Raw genomic sequence first — 27,833 nt, 5'->3', positions numbered from 1 at the left:
TCAGTGTCCTAATAAAGTTTTTTAAAGCCTTAGTTTAATCTCTATTGCAAGTATACAAATAATTAATTCATTTTTTCCAGAAGAAAAATAACAAGAAATATATGTCAACCCAACTAGGAGCCAAACAAATAAGCAGTTGAAAATTCATTATACCACAGATCTGACTTAAAGTCTTGAAATTATCACACTCCATCGTTTAAAATAATTGTTAGTTTGGAGGCACCTGGGTGGCTCACTCGGTTAAGCATCCAACTTTGGCTCACATCATGATCTCACGGTCCGTGAGTTGGAGCCTTGAGTTGGGCTCTGTGCTGACAGCTCAGAGCCTGAAGCCTGCTTCAGATTCTGTGTCTCCCTCTCTGTCTCTCTGCCCCTTCCCTGCTCATGCTCGCTTTCTCTCTCTCTCTCAAAAATAAACATTAAAAAAGTAATTACAAAGTAAAGAAAAATAAAATAATCATTGTTTATATAGCTGACCTTATCATGCTTTATTCAAATACTACTGTTCACCTCCCGAGTACATACACAGCGGTAATTCAATAAGCCTTTGAAAGCTGAACTGCAATGGACTTTGGAAAACTGAAAGGTTCACCAGTAGCTTTAATTCAAACGGTGATGGGGCTGGACCATCATAGAGGCTTAAGAGAGTGAGGGTGTTTAGGCTTCAATCCTTAGCTCTGCATTTAGCTGCTGGGCTTTTGGTAAATGATTTCCAACAAGTAGAGCCTCAGTTTCCTCATCTTCAGCACTTCTCCGGCTGTTGAAAGGATTAAAAGAGGTAATGCACAAACACTACCTTGCAAGCTGTAAGCAACAGGGCCTAGGGCTATTGCTGCACTTCGGGAGAGGAGACAGGACTGCAACTGCAGTGGAGGTTGCACTCCGGCCGGCAGCTGGCAAATGTCCACCTGCATTCAAGTTTTCTTTGGCCTGCCCTGCCTGGGAAATTTCCAATAAAAACTGAGATTTCTGGCTTTTCTTGACACATTGGAAGCTCTTACCATATCAGGCCCATCCTCCTGCAGTAGGGACCTGGAGCCTTCTATGTCAGGCAGGACACTTATTCTTGGTTTGCCATAGTCCCCAGCAGTATCTGTCACCCTCCACTCAGCCCACATATGCACATAAACTCACTGGTCCCAGTAGGCATTGGAGCTGGTGGCGGTTGGGCTTGCCAAGGAAGAGTAAGACTCAGAGGCATGAAAAATAAATCTGCATGGGGGCAGCTGAAGATGCAGTGCTGCGTGGTGGAAAGCAGCTGGATCCGGGAGCCAGGGGACATGAGTTGTAGTCCCAGTTCTGCAGTAACACCTGTGTGAACTCTGGGCTCTATAGGGGTCTGTTTCCTCATCTGTAAAATATATGTTCTGGGTAGGTCAAGTTTCTGAACACAAGGCAAGTCAGTTCCCCATCTGGGTTTCAGCTTCTCATGTGTTCCTTTTTTTAAAAATGATGCCAAATTAGTGGGTCACTGAAGCCTGGCTGAATTAGAGAAAGCCCTCCCTCCACATGCCCCTGTCAAAAAAAGAAACATTGCACACAGAGTTGATGGAATACATTTGGAAGCTCAAATGCCAAAAGGAAGTATAATATACATAATAGTAGCAATTTTGAGAATGCCCTCCCCTGTGTTGCTGGCCTTATGCATTAGTTCTGACTGAGTAAATACAACTAATTATTTCCCCAAGTTTATTCTTGCTAAAATATAGATGCAGGTTCAAGTACTGCAATAAATTAGATCTGCTTTATTCTTCTTCTTAAGCAAAATTCCAACCTTATCCTCTTACAATTGTAAAACTGCATTTTGAAACTCAATGACTATGGGCATTTGATCATTATTTATTCTTTTTGTGTTTTTTATTATGGAAAATTTTAATAAAATGACCTCTGTAAATTCCCCAAGATAAAAACTTGTGAAATATATGTAGCTCAAAAAGGTATCACCAAAATTCTCATCCAAAATAAGCACTTAAAAAAAAAAACCTTATGTAAATTTCCTATCGGTGAGCTAAAACCATTTATAAAAACAAACACACATATAGCAAATATATCTTGCCAATGTCCAAAATACTTGTTTGGAAATATTACTTCTTTTCAGTCCAAAATTACATTTTCAGTCCTCTCAGCTGAATTTCTATATGCTCTGAAGTAGAAACCAACTAAGACAAGTAAATCAACTTACAGAAGGTTACTCTCAAGATTTTCTGTGTTTTGTGTTCTGTTGTTGAGTAGCTAAGGGCTGCCCATAATGAACATGTTGATAGAGCCTCCCAAAGGGGATGACCATTTGGTGACAATTCCCAGTAATAAAATGACAACCAATAAGAATGGCAGAAAACCGGGTAAGATCAACGCTGGCAAAATATATTCTAGGATTAAAAAAAAATCTTGACTTCCACTACCTTCACAAATAATTAATCTTTTATTGGAAGCAAACTGTTTCACTTCCTACAATACCTTGCAAACAGGCTTCAGGAAAGAATGTAAGCATGAGGCACAAGAATTTGACAGGGCAACAAAGTAGCTGTTCGGGTTACTCAGCTATTCTCTTCAACCTAGCACCAAAGGATAATAACTTTTAAAAGACATAAAGTAAACTATATTTAATCTTAAAACCACTGCGAATACAAACTCACTTTTTTTCCTAGTGATTTAAAAGGTACTGCAGGATCTCAGAGTCCTTTTCCTAGGGTGATTATTCATCCCATTTACTTAGGACAAACCCAGTTTATGACTGTCATCCAGGAATACTTTTAATAGCTTTCCCATTCACTCACAAAAATGACCTAATTTAGGCAATAATTATGTGGCCTCCCTATCTCTGGGTCACTATAATGCATCCAATCTTCTGTTCAACACACTGCAGATAAATGGAGAAGTTAGTTCAATGATAAGACTGAATCTGATGAAGAAATGCTCTAAAAAAAGAGTTTATAATACTAAATATAAATGAACATATTTCTACATAAATTTTAGTGAAGGTACATTCTAAATTTGGGTTTGTTAATCAATGAAAAAATTAATGAAGAATGGTCAGAAATAGGTTAAGATAACTAAACTAATCAGTGATACTAGCACAAATGTGTTACTTAAAATATCTATGAAGTTTTAAATTTGTGTGTTAAAATCATAATTAAAGCTCGACGTAAATAATCACCGCTAATGAACAAAATCCCAAATGTTGTATAATGGAGTAATTCAAGTTAAAAAAAAAAAGTGGACTTTGAGCCCCAAATGGACCTCTCCTTCTCCAAAGTAGAATATTCTCACAATATGTCATTTTTGCACTGTTAGACTCTCTGAAACTACATATATGGGTTGGAAAATGATCCTAAGATAGTTATGTTACCAACATTACAAACTAACAATAAAAAAGAAAAGAATAATTATTTGTATTAATTCCCTCATAAACAGAAATAGCTGAGAGTTCATTTGTAGTTTTTTTTTTAAAGAATATGTAGTACTAAAAAAAACAAGAATAGGAACCAAAACATGTCTTTAATACAGGCACGATATCATAGCTTTTTAGAATAAAGTTTCATATCAAATAACATTTAAAAATCAATTAAAACTCTACAAATTCAAATAAATAAAATCAAATGACAAAAATTGGCTAACCTCAAGTCTAGCAATGTGATCAATTTCAATTCCAAGTATTTTAATAACTAATGATAAAAACACATCACACTCACATAAATATACAAAATAGAGCAGTATTTTTTAAATTTTACACCACTTAGGACTTAACATATTTTTCTTGTCTTTGACATTGTTTTATTCTAACTACATAACTTGTATTTATTGAGAAATAATAAGTTAACTAACTTCTATTTATAAAGTTTATTTTGAGGGGGGGGCATGCATTACACGCATGTGAATGCAAGGGAGGGCCAGAGAGAGGGAGAATCTTAAGCAGGCTCTGCATTGTCAGCACAGAGCTCCACACAGGGCTCAAACCCATGAACTCTGAGATCAAGACTTCAGCGAAATCAAGAATCAGATGCTTCACCGACTGAGCCACCCAGGCGACCCTTATGTTGTGACTTTTAATCACCAAGATATATAATTGCACATAGGGCTTCTGATCAGTGTTACCAAATTGAGTTAATAAATTTAAATTAAAGAAAGACCCCTTAGTCTGATTTCTTAAGCGGTGAGACCTTGGGATTTTTTAAATATTGGAGTAGCTCTCACTCGCCAAATCTTTCTTCATGATCTTCAAGTTGGCACACACAGAGATATTAATCTCAATATATTTTATATATATACATTTAACATAGTAAAGCATATATATTATTATATTAAACATATAACATAATTGTCATATACTTTAGGAAAAAGGAATTGTCTATTTTCATAGACTTAAAATTAGTGGGTCAAACAAGAAGAACAGCATTTGCTAAAAGATATGAAGAGTTCATCTGAGAGAATATGGAGTGATTTTCCTAGCAATCTAAAATATGAAGTTTCCTTATATGTATTTTTTTAAAGTTTATTTATTTATTTTTGAGAGAGAGAGAACACAAGCTGGGGGGGGTGGTGGGAGAGACAATAGAGAGGGAGGGAGATACAGCATCCAAAGCAGGCTCCAGGCTCCGAGCTGTCAGCACAGAGCTGGATGCGGGGCTTGAACTCACAAACTGTGAGATCATGACCTGAGCCCAAGTTGGACGCTTAACAGACTGAGCCACACAGACGCCCCTCCTTATATGTATTTTTAATCCAATCATTTCGGAAACCTAAATAAGATCCTACCACATGCATGGCTGCAATACTATCCTGCAAAATCACTTTGCACTCTTCTCGCATTCTTCCCACCTTTCTGTTTTCACATTTCTAAAACTGGAAAATACCAGAGCTTCAGAAATATTCACTGGCATCACATACACTGTTTACCCTAGGAATCCTGTTCATCTCTCCAAATGACAAAAGGCATGAGAAAAAGTTAAAAAGCCTTTACTAAAGGGAGAACTACAAAGTAAGAACATTATAGCTCCCAAATTTATGACACTATCAAATCTTGAATCCATATCTATCAATTATCTAATTGTCTATAGTTTCACATTTATTTGTCAAAGACGTAAAGCAAAACATTTTTATGTTTTTAGTTTAAAATCTAACTTTGATTATTGTTCATAAAAATCCCTCTGGTCCTTCCAATTTGGAGGTACATGATGAAGTTTAGAGACTTTTAGAAATGTCTACAATTGTCTTTGAAGTAGTTGTACAGGTGGGCTTATGCTTAATTCTATCCATTATCTCACCCAGAGGGATTCCTGCGAGAGGTCCCCCTCCCCTTCACGTATCCTTTACAGAGAAGGGGAAATATCTAACATAGCAATCCTCTACCTTCAAGCACTGACATCATTTCATAAACATCAGAACGCCAAGGAGACCATTACTCAATATCCAAACAAGTTGTGAAACATGTAAAACTGTATTTAAAAGGAGACAACAAACCTGCCCGACTTGACAAACTCAAACTCTTGCTGAGAGATGCGGTAATGTCTGGCCTAAAGTAGCTTAGCTACAGAGTATGTAATAAAACTGCTAAATTTGGATTGGAGGGTCATTTTGCACTGTGAAATGTAATGTAGCCCTGAGAGAGAAAAGGCAAAGAGGGACTCAAGAAATCAGAGACCAGGTCTCTGTAACTCCTCACTTCAAGGCAAAGACAAGTGCTGTTCATAGGAGAAGCCAGAGGGAAGAACTCTCAAAATTGAAAGGGAAAGAAAATGGGAAAAAGGGAAGAGAGAATAGAATCTTGTACAGCAATAACAAAACATCTTCAGTGGCCTCGAAGTTAAGTGAGAGTAGCACTTTAAAGGGAATGAGAGACATTGATTTATTCTTTTCTCAAAATTAGCTAAGTTTATCCCAGCAGAAAGTTATAGCACCAAATCACATGTATCTCCTTTTATCTCTTTCAAAATATTTTTAGTTTGTTATGTCAATTTTCCAACTTTTCCTGCAGTATTTTATCTTCCTAACAAGATTTTAAGTTTCTTAAAGACAGGTACCATATGTCTGTGGCGCCTGGGTGGCTCAGTCGGTTAAGAGTCTGACTTCGGCTCAGGTCATGATCTCTGGGTTCATGAGTTCCATCCCCACATAGGGCTCTGTGCTGACAGCTCAGAGACTGGAACCTGCTTCGGATTCTGTGTCTCCCTCTCTCTCTGCCCCTCCCCAGCTCATGCTTGCTCTCTCTCTCTCTCCTTCAAAAATAAATAAACATTAAAAAGAATAATAGTAAAATAAAAGAATTATCTATTCCATTTACCTCTGTGGGGATAGAGTAATGAATACTTCCTAACTGAAGACTTATTCTCAGATGTGCTACACTTTTTTCTCCACAGAAATGCTAACCTGAACCATGATTTGAGAGAATACACTACATGTTAAAATAGAAATATATTCTAACTTCTGCCTCTACCAGTTCTTGTCACATCTTTCTCTTCATGTAAATTTTAAATTTCACTAGTGGGAATGCGGGCAACCATTTGGATGCATTATTCCACCTACGTCAACTGCAGACCCTTGCATCAGGCTTAGTTTAATCTACCTGATAATCTGAAGAAAACCCCAAATCAGTCACCGTATGAAGATAAACTACAGATCATAAAAACAGTGTCCCTCTCTTTTTTTTTATTCATCTGTTTTTCAATAATTCTTGAATCTCTCTTCCATACTTGGTGTCCACTCTGAATAAGAACGGAGACCCTCTACAACTCGCATATATATTTTTAGATGGAGTTATCTTAAGTATAATGCATCCAATGTGACTTAAATTTATTTCAATTTAGCTACAGAGATCTTTTCCTTCACATTTTTGAGGGCTGGTCTGTCTTGGTAAATTTCCAGAATAAATCTTATGTCTTCCTTTTAAGTAGGGCAAGATCCTGACATACAACAACTGTGGAAAGCTGAAGGCATTTCTGGCAAGGGCAGTGAATGACTGACTTATCCATTTGTTTTTATAGTTATAAATATATGGTTACATTGGGCAGGAAAACAAATATTCCCCAAAATACGTGGTAAGCACATGAGAGAATGAATGGGCTCATAAGATATGTCATGATTTTCTCTCTCCATTAGAAGATGTTTAGTTCCATGAAGTTCATTTACTCCCATTACAACAACAACAAAACAAAAAACAAAAAAACAAAACAAAACAAAAAAACAAAAAAAGAAAAACGACAACAACAACAAAACCACACACACAGCCAAAGTGTATGCTTACTTGGAAAAGAAAGAAAAAGAAAACTCTCCACAAATGTAAACCACCATGCTGGCATTATGTTTTGTTGGGTTTCTTAGTCTATCTATGCCTCCCCAAATAGAATTTCCTGTAAGTTAATATAAACCATAGGTAAGATGAGAGAAAATATTGAAATAATAGCACACTATCAAAACATCTTAGTTACATATATTTCTTAAAAGGGAGCTGGCATTAAAAATCCATACTTAATGTTTCTTTTATAACTTGATTACATTTTTTTAAAATATTTATTTTTATTTATTTTGTTGGGGGGACAGAGAGAGAGAAGAGAGAGAATCCCAAGCAGACTCCATGCTGTCAGTGCAGAGCCCGAGGCAGGGCTCGATCCCACAAACCATGAGATCATGACCTGAGCTAAAATTAAGAATTGGCCACTTAATCGACTGAGCCACCCAGGCCTCCCACTCTTGATTACTAGCTTTTATTGTCTATATTATATTGTATGGGCCATTATTCTAAGTACCACTTAGAATGGATGATATTTTATTTCTTTTAGAAACAGGTGATAATAAAAAAAGGTTAACAGTGAAAGGTGAAATTTGTATCAATTTACAAATGTATAATAAATTAATATACCGTAAACTAGTAAAACATTAAGTGTATTGAAAGTTTGGGATTCCATTAAGTACAGAGTTTCCTCGGTTTTTATTCCTTAACTTACAAGTGACAATGGAGAAAACTGTTAGCTTATGTAATTGAAATAAAATTTTTTGGTTATATAGCTTCATGAAATTAATGATTTGATGTCCTTTGAGGCCATGAAAATGTGTTTTAAAAAGAAACTAATTTTTCATTCATTCATCATGTGATAAATTATAGTAAGTATGTGCTACTTATTAAAATAGAGAGCAAGAGGGGCGCCTGGGTGGCTCGGTCAGTTAAGCGTCCGAATTCGGCTCAGGTCATGATCTCACGGTCCGTGAGTTCGAGCCCCGCGTTGGGCTCTGTGCTGACAGCTCAGAGCCTGGAGCCTGCTTCAGATTCTGTGTCTCCCTCTCTCTGACCCTCCCCCATTCATGCTCTGTCTCTCTGTCTCAAAAATAAATAAACATTAAAAAAAAGTTTTTAAAAAAAATAAATAAAATAGAGAGCAAGAGCAAAGCTTTTGTTTACAACTTAAATATACCTTTTAATAATAAAAAAAGTCTAATGTTAAATCATCCCTTTTCTGAAAATGGAGTCAAATCTTATTTAGACTTCATATCTTTAGGCATATGAAAGAAGTGTTTTAGGCATATGAAAGAGGTTAATTTGCATAAAAGGAATTTATTTCATTTTCTACTGTTTACAAAATAATATTCTTTTAATACTGCTTTTGAGTCCGTTTTTATTTAGATGTCATTTGGTCTAAATTGACAGTCCTGAAGTCTTTCCTAAAGTCATATTTGCCCTTTAAACATCTCTGTGGCATTCCATTATGGGCACCTGCTGCTGATAATTACATGTCTGTCTCCTAACCACTTCCTCTGCTTTATGTCAAGGCAAGATTCAGGCTGCTTGATTACAAACAACTACCAGTTAAAGACCACTGAACAGCTCTCTGCGGTAATTATTCAGGACAAGTTGGGTCTGTGTTTACCAAAGTCTTAACGAAAAAGCAGCAGTTACTTGTTATAATTTCCTCTTTGCTGGCAATGTAGCATAATCCATAACATGTTTTGGTCACCTTTAAAAGTGCCTACGAGAATATCTGATTCAATAATGCTATATATAATGATACATTTCACTATACTATTTTCTAGTCTAAAAACCAAAATATCCTGGCCAAAGATAATAGGCTGTGGTCCCACCAAAAGAACTGTGAGATAATAGTCAATTACAGGGAAAGAGCTAGACTGAATATGCACTCCAAAACAGACTTATTTTTGTTGAATCTGGGCCACTCTACCCCCACCCCCCATCACAAAGTCCTCCCCACCACCTCATATTCATACTATTATACTGCTTTGTCTGGATGTTTGCATCTCCCGCCTCAAACTCTTATATTGAAATCCTAACTCCCAAAGATGATGGTATTCCGGGTGAGGGCCTTTGAGAGATACTTTGGTTATGAGAGTGGAGTGTTCATGAATGGGATTAGTGTTCTTAAACAAGAGATCCCTCACAGATCCCTCACCCTTTCCACCACGTGAGGACACAGAGAGAAGATAGCCAACTATGAACCAGCAGGTAGGTTCTTACCCATGTGACCATCATGGTGCCTTGATCTTAGATTCCCGGCCTCCAGAACTGTGAGAAATGAATTTATATTGCGTATAAGTCACGCAGTCTGTGGTATTTTGCTTTAGCAGCCTGAACAGACTAAGACGCATACAAGAGGCTTGTTCACTTTATAATGAAAAGAACAAAAAATACCACCCTATAGGGCAATTTTCCACACAACAATAATCCTAACATAAAACAACTGCATCACGTGATAGCACAATCAATTTATTTAGCAGTATTCCCTATGCCAGAACTCTACAATTAAATCATCAGAAAGGTTCTCAGGGGGTTCTCAGGTGCTATTTTGCTCATAGACCTTTGTAACTCCTCAGTCTGTGTTTAGGTAACTTGATGCGACCAGGTAGTCAGACTGCCTACCCATCAACTGACTGAGGTTTATTTCCTTCAACCATAAGAGAATCCAACTTCTTCGCTATTTAATAGCCCCAAATTATAGGGCAGACAATACGAAGGTAGGAATGGACTTCTGAAGATAGGTAAGGAGTGTGGCCTCTCAGGTAGCATCTAAGAGATGGTGAACTTTCACTCACAAGACTTTTCTCACTTTCCACCTATCGACTTCAGATTCAGCTCACTGTCCGGTAGTTCTTAGAAGTGGATGATGAAGAGAACCCGGAAAGTCCCCCACTAACTCCATCACCATGAGTCGTCACCAAAAGCCGCTCTAAGATGTGTTATTTATGCATGGACAAAATATGTCTTCATCCAACATCATCCAAAAGATCTCGATCATATGTTGGAGATTCCATGAGGAACGCAGTTCCTGTCCTCCTCATGCCGTCATGCTAGCTGGGGATGCAGGAAAAAGAAACGAGTGCTACAATGGGATGTGAAGGGGAGCTTCACAAGGGAATAAAGATCTAAACCGAGATGAAGATGGAACCAAAATCAGCCAGGGGAAGGAATGGAACATAAGGAATGAGCAGCACTTGTTGACAGCAAAGGAAAGAACCACGATGCTCACTCACTGCCAGCTTGCTAACAAACCCTGAAGGATGTTCCCTCATCTAGCTGCACTGCAACATCTGTGCCAGATTTGGGGAAGGTGCACAGCCTGAGGAGACTATAACCATGGAGGCATTTCAGTAATGAAGGCAGAGGCCTAAGAACAAATATGTCTGTCAGCATGTTAAAAACTTCAGATTGGGCTCTAGACACAGTGAAAAGCCACCAAAGGATTTTAAGACAAAGAGCTCTACTGATGACATTTGTTAGGATTTGCCTGGCACCTATGTGGGGGACAGCTGAGAGTGGGGTAGGACAAGAAGCAAGGAGAACCTACCTCAGTGATCTAGTTGGAGAAATGGACACATTTGAAATATATTTAGGTAACATATGTCATCTTTTATACTACAACATCATTAAAGGGTTGACATGTCAAAGTGTTTGTAAATATCTAAATATAGGAGACTCTGTGAAATAAGTTAAGTTTTGTTAAATAATAATTTGTTGGGGCGCCTGGGTGGCTCAGTCGGTTAAGCATCCGACTTCAGCTCAGGTCACGATCTCGCGGTCCGTGAGTTCGAGCCCCGCGTCGGGCTCTGGGTGGATGGCTCAGAGCCTGGAGCCTGCTTCCGATTCTGTGTTTCCCTCTTTCTCTGACCCTCCCCCATTCATGCTCTGTCTCTCTCTGTCTCAAAAATAAATAAACTTGGGGCGCCTGGGTGGCTCAGTCGGTTGGACGTCCGACTTCGGCTCAGGTCATGATCTCGCAGTCTGTGAGTTCGAGCCCCGCGTCGGGTTCTGTGCGGACAGCTCAGAGCCTGGAGCCTGTTTCGGATTCTGTGTCTCCCTCTCTCTCTGACCTTCCCCCGTTCATGCTCTGTCTCTCTCTGTCTCAAAAATGAATAAATGTTAAAAAAAAAAAAAAAAAAAAAAAAAAAAAAAAAAAAAAAAAATAAACTTAAAAAAAATAATAATAATTTGTTATAACAACTTGGCTTTCTGAATTGCTCCCATCCCCACCACCCCTCAATAAAACAGTAGCAAGGAAACACGAATTCTGGCACAAAATATTTTTCATATAAACTTAAAAAGCCCTCATTACTCACACAACAGAACTTCCTAAGATAGTTTAATGTTCAGAAAATTAGAGTTTTGAAGATCAGTTTGTGTTTATTAAAAAACAAAACAAAACAAAACAAAAAAAACAGATATAGCCTAGAAGAAGGAGTTATAAATACAGTCTCACCTTTTCTTGTGATTGCAAATTTTCCCCCTGGAAATCTTTAAAGGAAACTACTATAAACCAAATGCTACACACATCAAAACAAAACAAAAACAAATAAGCAGGTTAATCAATCATTAAAAACATTCTAGGTTGCTTCTGTTGGGTTCTTTAAATGGAATAAGATCCTATAAATATAAAAGGTTTTTATAATTATGCAGGGACTAAACCACATTGTTGATTCTAGAATTCTTGTTATTTTTCCCTTTACAAAGTTGGATGTTTTCCTACAGTACTGCACTTGGGAAAGTGAGGGAGGATGGTTAGTGTTAAAAAATAAAAGTATTAAACTTTGCTTTTCGGTCAAAGAAAATTACAAAGGAATCAGTGTTCTACAGGGTCTATCTAAAGTGTTTACTGTGTGTGTATCATTTTGGTGTGGTAAATGAGTTATTCTTGTTTGTTTAGTTAATGCATGTATTATATTCTATTTGTTAAAGGTCCACAATTGCATTATTTTGGGTTATGTTTGGGTTATGTTCTTCCTGTTAAATTTGACACTTTTTTATGAAAAAAAAGGGGTTTTATGTTTTGTCTTATTTTAGTTTAACACTGAAGCATTTTAAAGAATATAAAACACAATTGGAGTTTCTGGGTGGCTCAAGTAGCCGGACGCTTGATCTAAGCTCAGTTCATGTCACGATTTGTGACTTCGAGCCCAGGCTTGGGCTCTGTGTCTGCTTGGGATTCTGTCTCTCCCTCACTGCTCCCCTACCACTTGCTCTCTCTTTCTCCCTCCCTCTCTCTCTCTCTCTCTCTCTCTCTCAAAATAAGTAAACTAAAAAAAAGAGAGAATATAAAGCACAAGAACAATTGTTTTTATTCCTCTAGAAAGAATTTAAATGTTAGCCAAAAGTAAAGAATTTGCTTTTGTTTTTTCTGGTTTTTTAACCTATATTTGTCTTTACAAGTAAAGTCAATTATAGTGGAAAAAAGTATAAACTGTTTTTTCATTGAGGTTTACTCAGTACTAGTTTTAATGGAATATATTCTAAATTCAGAATTTTGCGCAGGAAAAAAGATACCATATTAACTTGATTGTCCATAAAACTGACACAAACGTGCTGACTTTCCAAAAAGTTTTCATGTAAAATTAAAATTTCATAACTGAGTATAAAAGTCTCATTTCAAAATCTACCGATTTCTTTCTTTCTTTCTTTCTTTCTTTTTTTTTTTTTTTTTTTTTTTACAGAGCACAAGTGGGGAAGGGGCAGAGAGAGAGGGAGACACAGAATCTGAAACAGGCTCCAGGCTCCAACTGTCAGCACAGAGCCCGAAGTGGGGCTCGAACTCACAAAATGGGAGATCATGACCTGAGCCGAAGTCGAACGCTTAACCGCTTGAGCCACCCAGGTGTCCCTCAAAATCTACCAATTTCTTATAAGAATTTTACCTGTGACATTTTTTCTGTGGCTTCACCTGGCATTTTTCCTCCTGATGGTACTCCCTACTGAGTGCAATCCTCTCATTCTTGTGATACATTTAATTATTTTCATAGTAGTGCCAGATGAAAGTTGTTGGATAGCATAGGCTTACATCATGAAAATGCAAGAGGTCCCAGGCACTGTTCTCAGTTCTTTGCTTTTGATAACTGTTAATCCTCACAATTCTATGGTGCAAATAAGATTATTATTCTGATATTCTACTTGCAAATGTGGAGTGAAACTAAGAGGTTTTTAACTTGGACGCAATTTTCAAGCTTAAGAGTTTAGCAGTTCATTCCTCTTTACCACAAGATTTACATAAGAGCTTCCATTAGTATTTCCCTAGCACAGTTACCACAGGAATAGTCTTGGTTGTAGCCATTAATATTTTTTCGATGGATGTTGATTAATTTCCTATGTCAGGTGATTACCGAGTCCACACATAGGCATACATCTAACATGGTTTTAATTCTCTGACACTTGGGGCGCCTGGGTGGCTCAGTCGGTTGAGCATCCAACTTCAGCTCAGGTCATGATCTCATGGTTCATGGGTTCGAGCCCCGCGTCAGGCTCTGTGTTGACAGCTCAGAGCCTGGAGCCTGCTTCTGATTCTGTGTCTCCCTCTCTCTCTCTCTCTCTCTGCCCCTCCTCTGCTTGAGCTCTGACTCTCTATTTCTCAAAAATAAATAAACATTCCAAAATAAAAAACAAAAAATGCTTATATGAAAATCTGTGAATAAAAAAGAGATCTCTGCCACCCCGTCGTGATTAAACAGTAGTCCTCTTTTTTTTCATGTTTCTTTTCTTTTCATTGTCAAGCAATGTAGGTTGATGTGAGATTTTTTTTTAATCATATAGAGAAAAATTGACCATTTTTAAAAAAATAAATGAACAAATGATGCGATGCCTCAGGTTTGACTAAAATTTATAAATAAATGTCTCAGTGTAGACTTAAATAAATTTATAAATAATTCTCAAATTTATAAACAAATTGGTGAATAATTCTGAGTACTAAGAGTCTGATGAGAACCCAAATGACCATGTGAAAATATACATAAAGCTTATGCTCAAGTGATTGAAGTTATAAGCTTAATCAGGGCTCTCCATTGTTGCCTGCACAGTGTTTCACTAATGGTCCGATAATGGGGGTTCGGCATGGAGGTTCTTGTAATACTTTATAGTTGTGTGAGCATGACAGCCACTGATAATCACTGCCCTGTTCTCCACTCACACACTAGATTACTGAGCAACCCTCACGCTTCGTCTCCACAATGGGCTCACAGTTGCAGAACACGGTCTTGGAAAATTCTCTTAAGATGACTTGCGAAAGATTCTTGGATTCTAACATAATTTGCAGTAAAACCTCTTGTCTTTCAGATGCTTAAATGGAGATTAGAAGATATCCCAAAGATGGAAACAATGGGGTAGGGGGTGTATAAAATGGACATTTTAACTTTTGATTTCATGGCAGGCAACATCACATTGCTTTTAAAAATAGTACCATAATCATTACCTTAAAATATTACCACAGAGGAAATTATACCTCTGGTTTCACTTTTTCCCTTGTTTTCTTCCCTCAATCACCTTGTGTCTTCCCCAGCTCCATTTATACACATAACAGTGCCTCAGGGAGGGGGCTTCCTGTAGTTTCAAAGTACACTGAAAAACTAAACACTGAGGTTAACAGTTTAAAAAAAAAATCACTTCACTTAAAATGAATATCTCAAAGTAGTGCACATTAATATGTGCTTCTAAGGAAACAACTCTTTCTGGATGTCAGCTTAAGCTTCTCCATATGAATTTTCTCAGACTTCCTTTTAAAACCATCCCAACCATTTATTATCTTCTCGTTATATAGACTGTTACTTTTGTTTCATCACAAATCTTTGCCTGTTTATTAGCAGCCCTGCCACTGCTATCGGATGACATTTGTTTTACTTAATGTATGTAGTTTTAGGGGAAAAAAATATAGAACTGCTATTACTGCATTATATGAAAAAATTCCCATGTACATTTAGCTGACAGTGCATCAGCTGCTATTTAAACTGGGCTTAGCTAATGGACTTTTAATGTCAGAGGGGTTACGTGCAGTTACTGGCTATTAGCAGAAATGGCTCCTTTCTATAAAAATCACTTTTCCTCAAGTGTGTTGTTTGAGCATTCCTTTCCCTAATTTAGTGACTGTCACTGAATGCAAAACAAACTCAAGGACTCTGGAATCCGCTGTTATCTTTAAGACCCTCTTTTTAACCTTGCAATTCAGCATTAAACAGGCAACCACCCTCATTAGCATTTAGACTTGTAATCACAAAACTTTGTGAGGTATTCTTATTTATTTTGCCATTCTTAGCAGAATACTACATATTTCGCTATGAGAACCCCACATCATCCAAGAATGTATGATACGTATGACAGAGGTCGTACAAAAAATATTCTGAACCCTAGCATTTATTTATATTTTTAAAACTCTAGTTCAGAAACACCAAGTGATGTGAAAATGTATGGCACAAATTACTACGTATTCACATGTTGATGCGTCATATAAATATTTATATATTAATCTGCATTGAATACAATACTGAATATAAGCAAGGAAGCATAACTACCCCTCTATCTGGAGTGAAATTCTGTATATTCTTTTGGTAGTAACAACCCTTCCCCCCCTCAACTAACTTTATCTTAGTTCATTCGAATAACTTTCTTTTTTTAAAAAATATAATTTACTGTCAAATTGGCTTCCATACAACACCCAGTGCTCATCCCAACAGGTGACTTCCTCAATGCCCATCACCCACTTTCCCCTCTCCCCCACCCCCCATCAACCTTCAGTTTGTTCTCTGTATTTAAGAGTCTCTTATGGTTTGCCTCCCTCCCTCTGTTTTTTTCCCCCTTCCTTTCCCCAAGGACTTCTGTTAAGTTTCTCAACATTCACATATGAGTGAAAACATACGATACCTGCTTTCTCTGACTGACTTATTTCACTTAGCATAATACCCTTCAGTTCCATCTATGTTGCTGCAAATGGCATGATTTTATTTTTTCTCATTGCCAAGTAGTATTCCATTGTATATGTAAACCACATCTTCTTTATCCATTCGTCAGTTAATTTGAATAACTTTCAACGGATATAATGGAGATACCTGGAAATCAAGTCACCTGTACAGCTTTGAAGAGAATCCAAGAAAATCAAATATTCTGCAGCCTAGAAACATAACTCCATATTTGATTAAGAAGTTGAAACAAATCATCACTGAATTCAGAGAAGGGCCACATAACTGACCTCTCCTTCAACCAGTCCACAAAAGAGGTCACCCGAGGCAAAGTGCTTACCACGGAAATGATGTCGCTTCTAAAGAGTACCCAGAGAGGGACTCTTGCGTGTGGATGAAGGATTTTACCCACGTATGCATAGAAGTTATTGTCCTCCCTTGGTCAACAAATGATAGTCTGCTGAGTAAGAAACAAGGGGAATTTCTCAACACGTTGAAATAAGCCAGTGAAAGTGGGGAAGACAGGAGACAACTTGTCTCTATGGATAAGCCACTGAGCAAATGAGAGCCATCTCTAGTGGACACTATGCAAATGACTTAGCACCTGGCAGAGAGGAAGGAACTTGTTGCAGATAAGTAGAGTGTAATTTTTTTTCAGTTATAAAGCAGTGATTACATTTGATTCCCTAGTCAATGACTACCTTTATGAATTTGTTTTATAAGCAAAATAAGTTTTGTTTACATTGTTTGATAGGTTCTGTTTCCTCTCTAAAGATATTGCCAAGCCTATTCGAAAACACTCTCATAAGACAAAAATAGTTATACACACACACACACACACACACACACACAATTTGTGCCAGCTTATATATATGCTCACAGGGAATTACTGAACTATATCTGTCTATTCCTTGTAACTCTTCATTTCGCTAAGAGTCTGCCTGGAAATAACCTCCTAGGAAATAATTTTAGAGTTATATAATTCAATAAAAAGGGACGTGTGTCTTTCATATTATCGTCATTTCGAATAAATCCAACAAACTGATTACCCCCACCCCTACTGGGAAAACACATCTATTGCTAACACTTTTCCTAGTACTCCTCTTTACTTTTTTTTAGTTCTGTTATAGTCAGTAAGCTATAACTTTCTTCACTGTGATCCTTCTGAGTCTACATAAATGTATGCATGTACATGTAAATCTAAACAAAAATAAATACCTACGTTCACCAATAAATAAAGAAATATACTGGCAATACCTTTTAAATGTACCATCATGATATTAAAGATAAAATTCCAATTAAGCAAATTCTTCTGTGGAAGAGAGGTCCTCAAGAATGCCTACATAATTCTAAAAAGGCTTGTGTACCTGAGATTTAAAACAAAATGTTGGTATTCTTATTAATGGTAATATTTAACAGAAAGTTTCAGGAAATGAGAGCACATTGTATAATGACCACTAAAGGATTAATTATATATTCGACTGTCAGTAGAATATACTGCCAGATGCCATGTATCAGTATATCACTAATTAAGTCTAGATTTCTCAAGCAAGCACATCCCGCTCAAAGAGGTCCAAAGGAAATCTAAACATAACTTTTTTCAAGAACACACCTTTTAAGTACTTTCCAAGTTCTTCTGCTACGTTAACTGAAATGGGTGCTGACCAAGACGCTTATTTAGATAAAAGTTGCAAGTCAGGGGGACTGTTGAATAATATTACGATGAAATACTGATCTGAGGTCTCTATTCCGGATAGCAAAAATAATAAATCATTTGAACCTGCCTGTTTTCCCTCAGCTTCTGAGAGTGGTTACTGAAACGGGCTTCTGTTTTCCACCAAGCTGCAAGCTCTGCGGTGATGGCTGTGGTAGTCTGGCAGGGAAATGTCTTAGGCTCTTTCAATCCTCGAGTTTGATCCCTAATACATTTTAAAGCTTATATCCTGTCATCATCTTATGGAGATCCAGAAGGAAGAAGGAAAGTTGCTAAAGAAAACGACAGGCGTAATTACCGTTTTATTTAGAATGACTTCAAGATTGCTGCTTGCTCAACTTGAGCACTTCCGCTGGGTGGCCACGATGTTTGTCACTGGTAAACTCTTTATTCAGTGGAAGACAGAATATATCATTTTCCCTTTATCAAAAGCTAAATTAAAATGTCAACATATTTCATACAGACATAATCCTCAAAGTGAAATGACCATTATTTACTATATCTTCCCAATCATAAAGTTTTTGTTGTGGTAGCAATTTGGTTATTTACTTGGTTTGGATCAGATATGATACAGGGCTCTGAAAATCACACAGAACTCAACAGCAGTGCTTTTGTCACTGACTAGGGTTTCCACTTTCCTGCAAAAGTTAGAGGATACCACTTGTTAAAGAGTACTCTTTGATCTAGTTCTAGAAAGGATTTTTTTTAGGCTCCTGAAATTCCAAAAAGTTAAGAGAGAAGATTTAAAATATTCAATTTGATTACAAGTAATACACTTGCAACTCAGCAATTGGAATTATCTAAAATTATTCCCTTTAGCTTTAATTTTATACATGAATATAATTCACTGTGCCTATGGTTATGAGTGGATATTCTTATACCACACACCCTATCATGTTGCACTAAACTTCCATGGTCTAAGAGAATATACATTATGAATCAATTTAAAATGACGACATTTCTATGCAAATGGCATACTTCTGTACTACTCTTTTATATTACTATACGCACGAATTTTCTTGAATTTTGAAAAACACTTTCATTTCCATTCATGGACATATTTGCCCTTATAACTGGGCAGCAGATATATTTTAATATGCCAACACTAATCTGTTTTTTTATTGGAAAGGAATGCTCATATGTAAGGTTTTTTGTCTGAACAGAAAAAACAAAAAAATATATAGTTGTGTTCAGGCAGTTCATGATTAAATAATCGATTAAGACATTGACTAAAACTGAGAAATGTTAGCATTCATCAATAAACGTGTTAAATGTGCTGAGGGACTTTCTGTTGTTTAACAACCTTAGAGGAAAACATAATACGTGTTTATCTACATGAGGCATTTTTATGGCTTTCATAATTGCTGAGAAATGAAACTAGGCACAGGATCCAAATGACAATGATTAATGAAGGTAACACTCCTATCTTCACAGCATTTTAAAATAAATAAGACTGGTGAGTCTGGAGTTAAATCTGATTAATCAATATCATCTGTTAACATGATTATTTTGGGCCTTCATATTTAGAATGAGAGAACTCTATTTAGGATGAGAGAACACCTGGTTCCCCTCACTCTCACATTCCCCTACCACACTGCAAGGAGATATGGTTTGTCATTTAATTAAAAGAGGGCATTCTCCAAACATTGGAATTTTCAGATATTAGACATCACTTTTGCCACACAAAGCACTTTTGCTCACTGCTAATAAAAGGTATACTGACATTAAGGGTAAAGAGCTGAATATTTGGCACTTCTAAAGCTATAGTTCACTTTCTAAATTGTAACTTCGATTAAATGAACATTGCCATAACTTTAACACTATGAACTCCGTGTAGAAGGTTAGACATGTTTTAAGTACCTCTAACATCTGGAGACATTCTGTGTATTTCAAAACTTCATTATATAATCCTAAGGTAGCAACTTTTGTGGCAGCAGGAATCCCCCAAATGAAAAACCACATTACACCTTCAACCAAAAACTCCTTTTAAGATCTGAAATTATGGCACAATGTTTTCTAACATTTTGTTTATAAAGAATCAAAATACTGTCAACATAATCGATGTATTAGGTTTTCAAGAAAAGGCAAAAATTCTCCTGAGAGCTCTAATCAGGTAGAGAGGATAAAAAAAAAAAGTTTACTATCTCTGATCCTGTTAGCTTATAAAATTTTTACCAAAAATGTTTTTTATTACAATCTCCATAAATGTGGGGATGACAAATATTTAAAATAAGAAAAACTATGAATTATTCAAATGTTAATTTTCTTTTTAAGACCTAGAAAAAAGGAAAGAGTAGTGTTTTAATATTACTCAAGACAAACTTACTCCACTTTAAAGTAAGTCATATAAAAATAGCACTGAGTTTCTGTGAGTTTCTGTTCTAGTGCAAATATCCCTGAACTATGCAATACTGGGACAATACCTGAGGTGTCGGTTTCACCTAGCCCTCTTCCACAAATAACATAAAGCAATACCAAATCCAGATAAAATATGAAATCAAAGAAGAGTCCATACATAACTTTAAGAAGTTAGGATAACAAAGATAGCAAGTGAGAAATCTGGGGATCTTTAAGTGTAGAATAGGCAATCAAAAATTAAAAGCAGCATGAAAATACTATAGGAGAAAGATCTGTTTTAACTCTAAGTAACACAAAATTCCCCACAAATCTCTAGTGTTATCATAAAAGTTTGTCAGAAAACAACATTTCCACTAAACATGAAGAAATAGCAGTAACCATTAAATGATGAGAAGTAATTAAATGTAAAATTTCAAAATATGTTATCTAGATTATCCAGGTTGTTCTAAATTATGATACTAAACTTTCTATGCAAATACAATTCGAACGTATGAAAAGTCCTGGTGAATGTGCCTTCAAGTCAACCTATTTTTCTATATGTTTCTTTGTGTTGTTTCAATATGCATTCAATTATGTTCTTTAGACTATTCACCTTCGCCTATTTTTTTTAAAGAAAAAACCTACTGACATTTGTATAAAGGGTTGATTTTCCCTAAACCCTTATCTGAAAACCTGGGACTTGGCATGTTTTTTTTTCCCCACAAAAGTATTCATGGATTTACGAAAAGTTATCTTTCCATATTCATTATAAAGATAGAAAGTCAGGGGTAGAGCTTGCAGCCAGGACTTAACAGGCGGTGACTCAACATGTCATTTTTAGAACTGGCATTAGGTTAATTTTCCCAGAGAGAGCAGAAAGGAAGAAACGGGGTTATGAAGGGAGAGAGCTTCCCCCAGACTGTTCAAGGAACCATGCACGTCACTGTCCAGGAGTTTGCAGTGATCTATTTTGGAACATCACCTCAGACAGCTTCATTTGTTGCTTTTGGGGAAGCAGTGTCTGCAGCAATCCCGTCTGAGTTCAGAATCATTGGCCTTGAGTTTCTTTAACTTCTAGATTTCTTTGCCAGTGGTTTACAGAGTTAAAAAGCCAAAGAATAATACTTTCTGTGGGCCAGGCATGGCTCTAAACAAGTCACATGTATTGGCTCATTCAATCATAACAGGACTTATAGTATGTATTATCTTCACTTTACATCTGTGGAAACTGAGGCACAGATGAAGGGAATTAACTCACCCATGGCCACACAACTAGGGGGTGGGAGAAGCAGGATTAGGAGACGTTGATCAGCTAACCCGAAGAATGGGCACATAGCACTAACAGCCCCTTAGCTTGTGCCTCCCCAAAACCAGACCAAACATGCATTAAATCTAAGTAAGATTTAATATCAATAAGACAACTGCAATGCACATTTTGCATAAGAACATCCCACTTCAAACCGAACTGCCATCCTTAAGCTCTTCTGGATAGAATTTTTGGAAACTCCACTACCACTGCCCCTAGAACTCTAGCCTGACTTATGTTTGCAATTGTTGATACTTGATTCCAAAAAGTACTATACCTATGCTCACTGTTACTTTTCAGACAGTGAGTTATAGTTATATGCTTATAAGTCTGTCTTCCTTGAAGGCTGAAATGGTATCTCTTGACTCTGTTTCCCTAACAAATAGCACTGTCTGGGGCATAATATGGGCACAACGACTGTTTGTTAAGAACTGCACTCTCTCATGCACTCTCCAAATGAGCTAATAGGTTTCTAATTTGTGGGGAAATGTGAACAGGTTTGTTTTTAACTGCCACAAATACAAAAGTCAAACTGAAAAAAAAAAGCAGGTTAAAATCGCAAGGCATGGCGGCTATGGCCCAATCCCCACCCCTACTGTCTTCCCCATTATCTTCTTGAAGTGGTTGCAGCCTGTAATTTTAATGTTTCTTCTGAGAGTGACTCCCTCTGCTGCTCCAGCAAAGCCATGACCTAAATCAGAAAAGTGCTAAATGCAGTTAAGGCCTAATAGAGCACACTCTGGCTGTTAGCACTAATTGGAGAAGGTAGCATACATTAGAGAACAGTTATTTTTAAGTCTCAACAATAATTTTAAATAAGCTAGGAGGGTTTGCCTCTATAGAGCTCACGCCTCCTTTATGTTTTTAGAGGGTCTGCTTTAAGATCAGTATGAATTTTGATCAGGACTCCGGGCTCCCAGACTAAAACGGGAGATATCCCAGGAACTTGTCTTGTTGAACCCTGAATCCCCAGGATCCAGAATACAGAAGGAAAAGAAATTAATGAATGTTAACAATCTAATAGATCTTCATTCTTTGCAAGTACTTGAAAAGTTTGTCCTCTGAAGCATTTTAAGCATTTCTTAAGGTAGAATGCCCGAAATTGTTTTTTTTCTAAACAAAAGTAAACTAGCCTACTCTTTCTTTTTGAAAATTCCAAATGTGATTTTATGTATTTACTCTGCTCCTGTACATGGAGAAAATACATTTTTTAACTGTAATGAAATTCAGTTATCCTTCATGCCAATTGTCTAGCTCCCCAAAGCCAATATGCATAAATGCATGAAGGTAATTTCTACCCTTTTGTAGGAAGAAGTATAGTATTTGCTTTAAAAAAACATTACAAAGTAACTGACAGTAATATCAAATATTCCTAATATGATTAGAGTCTTCACTGATTTTCTGTTCCGAGTTTGGTGATGTTAACACTCATAACACTAGTTGGTGCTAGATAAGCAGAATATCGATGCTATGTAATCCAGAAATAAATGCATTTCTATAACAGGAGGGCACTAACTCTGAGGTACACTGATCAAATACATACCACACACCACACACACACTCACACACACTTACACACTTTTCCTAGTAGAATCTTTCATTCTTGGAAGTCAGAAATGACACAAATTCCCTGGAGCTAAGAGTTTCCGGCAATCCTGAATGAAACAATTAAGGCATAGCCAGAAAGGAGAAAGTTGTGGCCTAAAGCCTGGAGAATCTCCCAAGGATCTAAATAAAATGCCAGTTGTCTTTATGCAAACCACAGTTACAAAACACAGGACACTTGCAAATAATACCTATTATGCTTTTTTGTTTTAAATCTTAAACATCTGTTGTTTTTTTGGCAATTTGTGAAGACATACATATTTTCTAAAACTTCTCATTTTTCTAGTACTTCTCTAACAGAATAAATCTCATCCACATTGTCAAGTACTTAAATTAACTCTCTCATCTTAATTGCATATGTACTTCCATTCATAAAAAAATAGTTCATTTCCATCTTCAAGTGTTCAACACATGAAAATCAGACCTTGAGGAAGCAACATTGTCTTAGGTTTCCCCGGTGTTCTAGTCCAAAGACAGAGGCGAAAGAAGAAATTAGAAGGAAAAGGAGGTCTGACTGCCAGACCAATATAAAAGTATGCTTCTGAGAAGAAAGTGTAATAGTAGTTCAACAGTAAACAGGCTGGGGAAATGGATTAGAATGATGGTGATTGCAGCTGATAGAGTTTGGTGCTTTCTACATTTTAATACCTAACCGACAACACAGGAAGAGCTGGTGTCCTGAAACATGGAGGATGACAAAGATAAAAGTAGTCTATAGCGTCTTTCTAGACCACAAGATTCAAACATAAGCATGTTCACCAGGCACCGAAATAACTAAACTACATGGAGAACACCACTGAAATGCACATACCCACGAGGATACATTTTATTTTCCCATTTAAGATTAGAGGAGCAGGTTCAGTCTTGGATTGCCTGATCTGTCAGAAAAGTGCAAGTGCCACATGCCCGCTCAGCCTGTCTTGAGCATCTTTTTCTTTTAATTTCTCTCCCTTCTTTCAATATTAATCCACTTACAGTCTCCTGTGTGATGATCTTTATTGATCTTTTTTTTCTGACCCAGTCTTTTTAATTTGGCTGTAGTAAGCTCTCGGCAAGAATCCTAGATCTCCTGTTTGGCATCTTGGGGGACTTTAACTTGTCCTTTTCCCAAACAGGTCTCCCATCGTCCAGTCCCCGCCATCGCCCCTTGAGCCCCACCCCGTGGCTGGGTCCTTTGTGCGCCCAATAACAGTAGTCGAATCCCACAAGGGCGTCTCGGTGTTGATTCCACGACTATTCATCAGGTTGTTCACTTAAACTTCCAAACACCCCTCTCTAAACACCCTTGGCTGCTACCCAGAGAACTTCCTACCAATTTCAAGAAACCTACAACAAGTTCCTATGATTCTCCAGAAGACTCCCTTGTAAAATGGACAGATGGGCTCTGGGAGTTTGCATAAGAAAACCAGGACAGAACCTCGGGGATGGGAGGCATCTGGTAAGAAGGGAAGGAAGGATTTATGAGCGTGGCTACTTAGCTAGGCAAGGGCAAAATTTACTCCCCAAGTAGCAATCGCTAATTCACAAAGCCTCGCTAATCACTTACCTCCTCGTGCGGACCACACTCGCTAACGCTCAGCGCTCCCCTCCACCTCCAACGCCCTCTCCCCCAGTGCCTTCGCAGATCAGAGGGCATGCAGTCGGGAACCTCCAGAGTGTCAGAGCCACAGAGCAACGCCGGGGGAGTTGAGGCGAACGCCGCACCTCCTCTGCTCTCCAAATTTGGAAAGGAGTGTAACCGAGAGGATGGGATCCCTGAATCACCTCCGAATGCTGCAAACGCTTCCTCCACCCCCACCCTACCGAAAAACAGCTGCCTCCCCTGAGCCAGCGACCACCAGAGAACTGGTCGAAAAGACCGAGGTGGGCGCTCGGCTGGGCCAGAAGGTTGGGGGCCCAGGTGACCCGAAACACACCCCAGAGGGGGCAAACGTTGGCTCTTTCCTCTCCGTCTCCCTTCCAGTCCGCTTCCTGGGCTCGGAAGGCTTGAAGCTGCCGCTACCACTTCAAACCCGGGGGACACGAAGGGAGCTTGGCAATCAGCCCCCGCGCCTCCCCTCCTTCTTCATCCACCCTCAACTCCTGACCGCTCCTCTCCCCACCCCTGTTTTGCCCAAGGCCCCGAACACTTATTTTAAAGCTCAGACGCGTTAAATTAAAATGTCAGAGTTATAAACTGGCCCGTTTCTCCGGGGGAGTTTCGTATTTGGTTTGAACAACCAGTCCGTTTCCCCCAGAGCTCTTGGGTTTTAAGTTTCTCCATAGCTTACTGGGAGGGAGACACGGAAAGGGTAAGAGTGTGGAGGCGTGCACGGCCCGGTGTCTGCCGCAGGCTGGGTGGCGGGTCCGGGTTGCGCTGTGCATGTCCACAGCGCCCCAAGCAGCAGCAGAGTGGCACCGGCGCTGGTGGGTCCTCGGCGGTAATGGACACATTTCCTTAGCTGAACGCCCTTCGGCGTCTAGCGTGTCAGAGACTCCCTGAAGATCCCGCAACCCCAGATGTGGCTCAGCGCGGGGAGCCTCTGCGCATCGCGGTGCACCCATGGCATACCACACAGCCACCCGCACCAAGAGTCTCCAAACCTCCGTGTGTACAATATGCCACAACGTGTGAATGTGGAGCGGAAAGTGCGAAAGATACGCAAGGCGCCCACATGCCCAGAGACTGATGCGTGTCCACACCCCGAGCGTCCCTGGTCCATCCGTGCCCATCTTGGAAGATGGATTAAAAATAATGAAGCTTCTTGACTAGTTGGGAAAGTGGAATGTAAGCTGATTTCCAGTTGGGAGCAAGGAGGCGATTTAAGGAAGCCAGGAGAACTGGGGAGGAGGAGAGGAAGGAGGGGAGGAAGAAGCGAAGGGAGGTGGCCGCAGAGCTTGGCGGACCCTCTTACCTTGAGCGGCCGAGCCGGTACCGCTGGCACTGAGCAGGGCCAGGGCAGGTAGCACGAGCATTTGCAGCACGTATCCCAGTCCCAGTCCGCAGCGGGCCGCTGTCGCCGGGAGACCTTTCCTCATCGTCGACAGAGGTGTGCCGGGCGGAACCACACGGAGAGACGCGCCAACAGCGGAAAACCCCACTGGGAAGCAGGAGAATCCGTGCACCACGAAGCAGTCCGAAGAAATAATGATAACCAAGAGCCACACTCCACTTTCTCCAAGGGCAGGAGCCAAAAGGGGGTGGAGAGGAGACGCTGAGGAGGAGTTTGGCGGTCCCTCTTTCCCTGTGCCTTCTAACTGGCGGCTCCGCGAGCGGCTGCTCTGCCCCCACTTGGGAAGTCCGGGGAGGCGCAAGGCGGCCACCTCGCCGCTGCCCCCAGCAGCAGGAGCAGCCGCAGCTCCGCCGCGCGCCGAGCCTGGACTGCTCTCCGGGTCCCCTCTTCAGTGCCGAACACACACAGGCAAGGGGGTGGGGGGAGGTGGAGGAGGGAGAGGAAGCGAGAAGTGGGAGGAGGTGGGAGCTGAGGGAGGGAGTTGGGCACAGTGAGGCTCTCTGGTCTCCAATCTCAGTTAGCTCACGCCGGCGGAGAGACGTCCAGGCTGCCGCTGCTGGGTGGCCAAGGAGAGTCACTTCCTAGCGTGGGGCGCACGGGCGCGCAGAGGCGCTCGCCACGGAGGCGTGGAGGGCGCAGCCCAACTCCGCTGGGGGGTAAGCGGCGGCGGGAGCGCGCCCGCCCGCGTTATGTAAGCAAGGATTGGAGGGAGATGCGCGCCCAGCGCCGGAGGTGGAGACCGGCTGTTGGTTCACCCGCGGAAGCCGGGCGAGAGAAACCTGAGGGCAGAGGCGGCTGCGGAGAGTGGGAGCGCGCCTGCCTCCCGCGGTGCGCCAGACTCGGACTCCAAGAGCGCAGCGGGCGCGCCCCGAGCCTCTTGGCTGTGTCCACTGGAGCTCAGCCTGCCGCCTGCCAGCTTCTCCACGGCGCCGGCAAAGCCTGAGCCAGACTCCCCAGGACTGGACTCGCTCTACGACTTGGGGTCTTGTGATTGATTAAGCTGGGTGCGGGCTCAAGTTGAAGTGCTGCGTGGTGGGGAAGAAGGCAAGAAGATTTGCAGCGTCCCACCCCGCTGCAATCCTGGGGTTGTCAGCGCCACTCAGACTGCTTTATGTTCTGGGTGCCCATGACTTCTCCGTAGTGGAACAGAAACTAAAAGCTAAAGGAAAACTCATTCTTCAATAGAGCTTTATTTGCGTGCATCCTGGTGGCTGGCAATGTTGAGTATGTAAAGGGTGGTGAGACGATGCCTGATACTGAAACTCCCAGAAACGATGCACAACAAAATTTGTAGGTACTCACTTAAAGTGATGGTGGAAACTATGACATATTTTCCAAATTCCTAACGGTGTAAGAACTCAAACTGATGCTATGCATTTTTATACTTTTCCCCCATTTATTTATTTATTTATTTATTTATTTATTTATTTATTTATTTGGAAAGACTAGCCTGGGTAGTTAGGTTTTGGATCCCTGTTGCAATGATGACGGAAGAATGTAAGAATGGGTGGAAAAAATGACAGGCTAGACAAAAGGAAAAGTGGATGAATTAAAAGGTCGATACACATTGGCAAGTCCAACATTCTGGGGAGAACGAAACCTCTTCCTAAGATTAGTACACTCCTAAACTAATAATAAATAATATATCATGGAAATTTTAAGCTCTTGGTGCCAAGGGGGCAATGTGTAAACACACACACAGGCAGGAAGCTTGAGATCTCACTTTGTTATC

The 27,833-nt window shown here is 39.4% G+C and overlaps 1 protein-coding gene across 2 annotated transcripts in view; it reads right to left on the bottom strand.

The window, feature by feature from the left end:
* The window catches only part of UNC5C (unc-5 netrin receptor C), a 359,471-nt gene extending 332,214 nt beyond the window's left edge, over positions 1–27,257 (bottom strand). The window contains exon 1 of one of the 2 annotated variants that reach the window (XM_019463841.2): positions 26,003–27,257. In XM_019463841.2, the coding sequence (XP_019319386.1) occupies positions 26,003–26,126 (124 nt within the window). In that variant the 5' untranslated portion in view covers positions 26,127–27,257. The remainder of the gene's footprint in view (positions 1–26,002) is intronic. The other variant, XM_019463843.2, reaches the window with a different exon arrangement.
* Positions 27,258–27,833: the final 576 nt, after the last annotated feature.

This window comes from Panthera pardus, unplaced genomic scaffold, assembly GCF_024362965.1.
Source record: "Panthera pardus isolate Hobbes unplaced genomic scaffold, ASM2436296v1 HiC_scaffold_13, whole genome shotgun sequence".
Classification (NCBI taxonomy): domain Eukaryota; kingdom Metazoa; phylum Chordata; class Mammalia; order Carnivora; family Felidae; genus Panthera; species Panthera pardus.
This window is presented reverse-complemented; position numbering and strand designations above follow the sequence as displayed.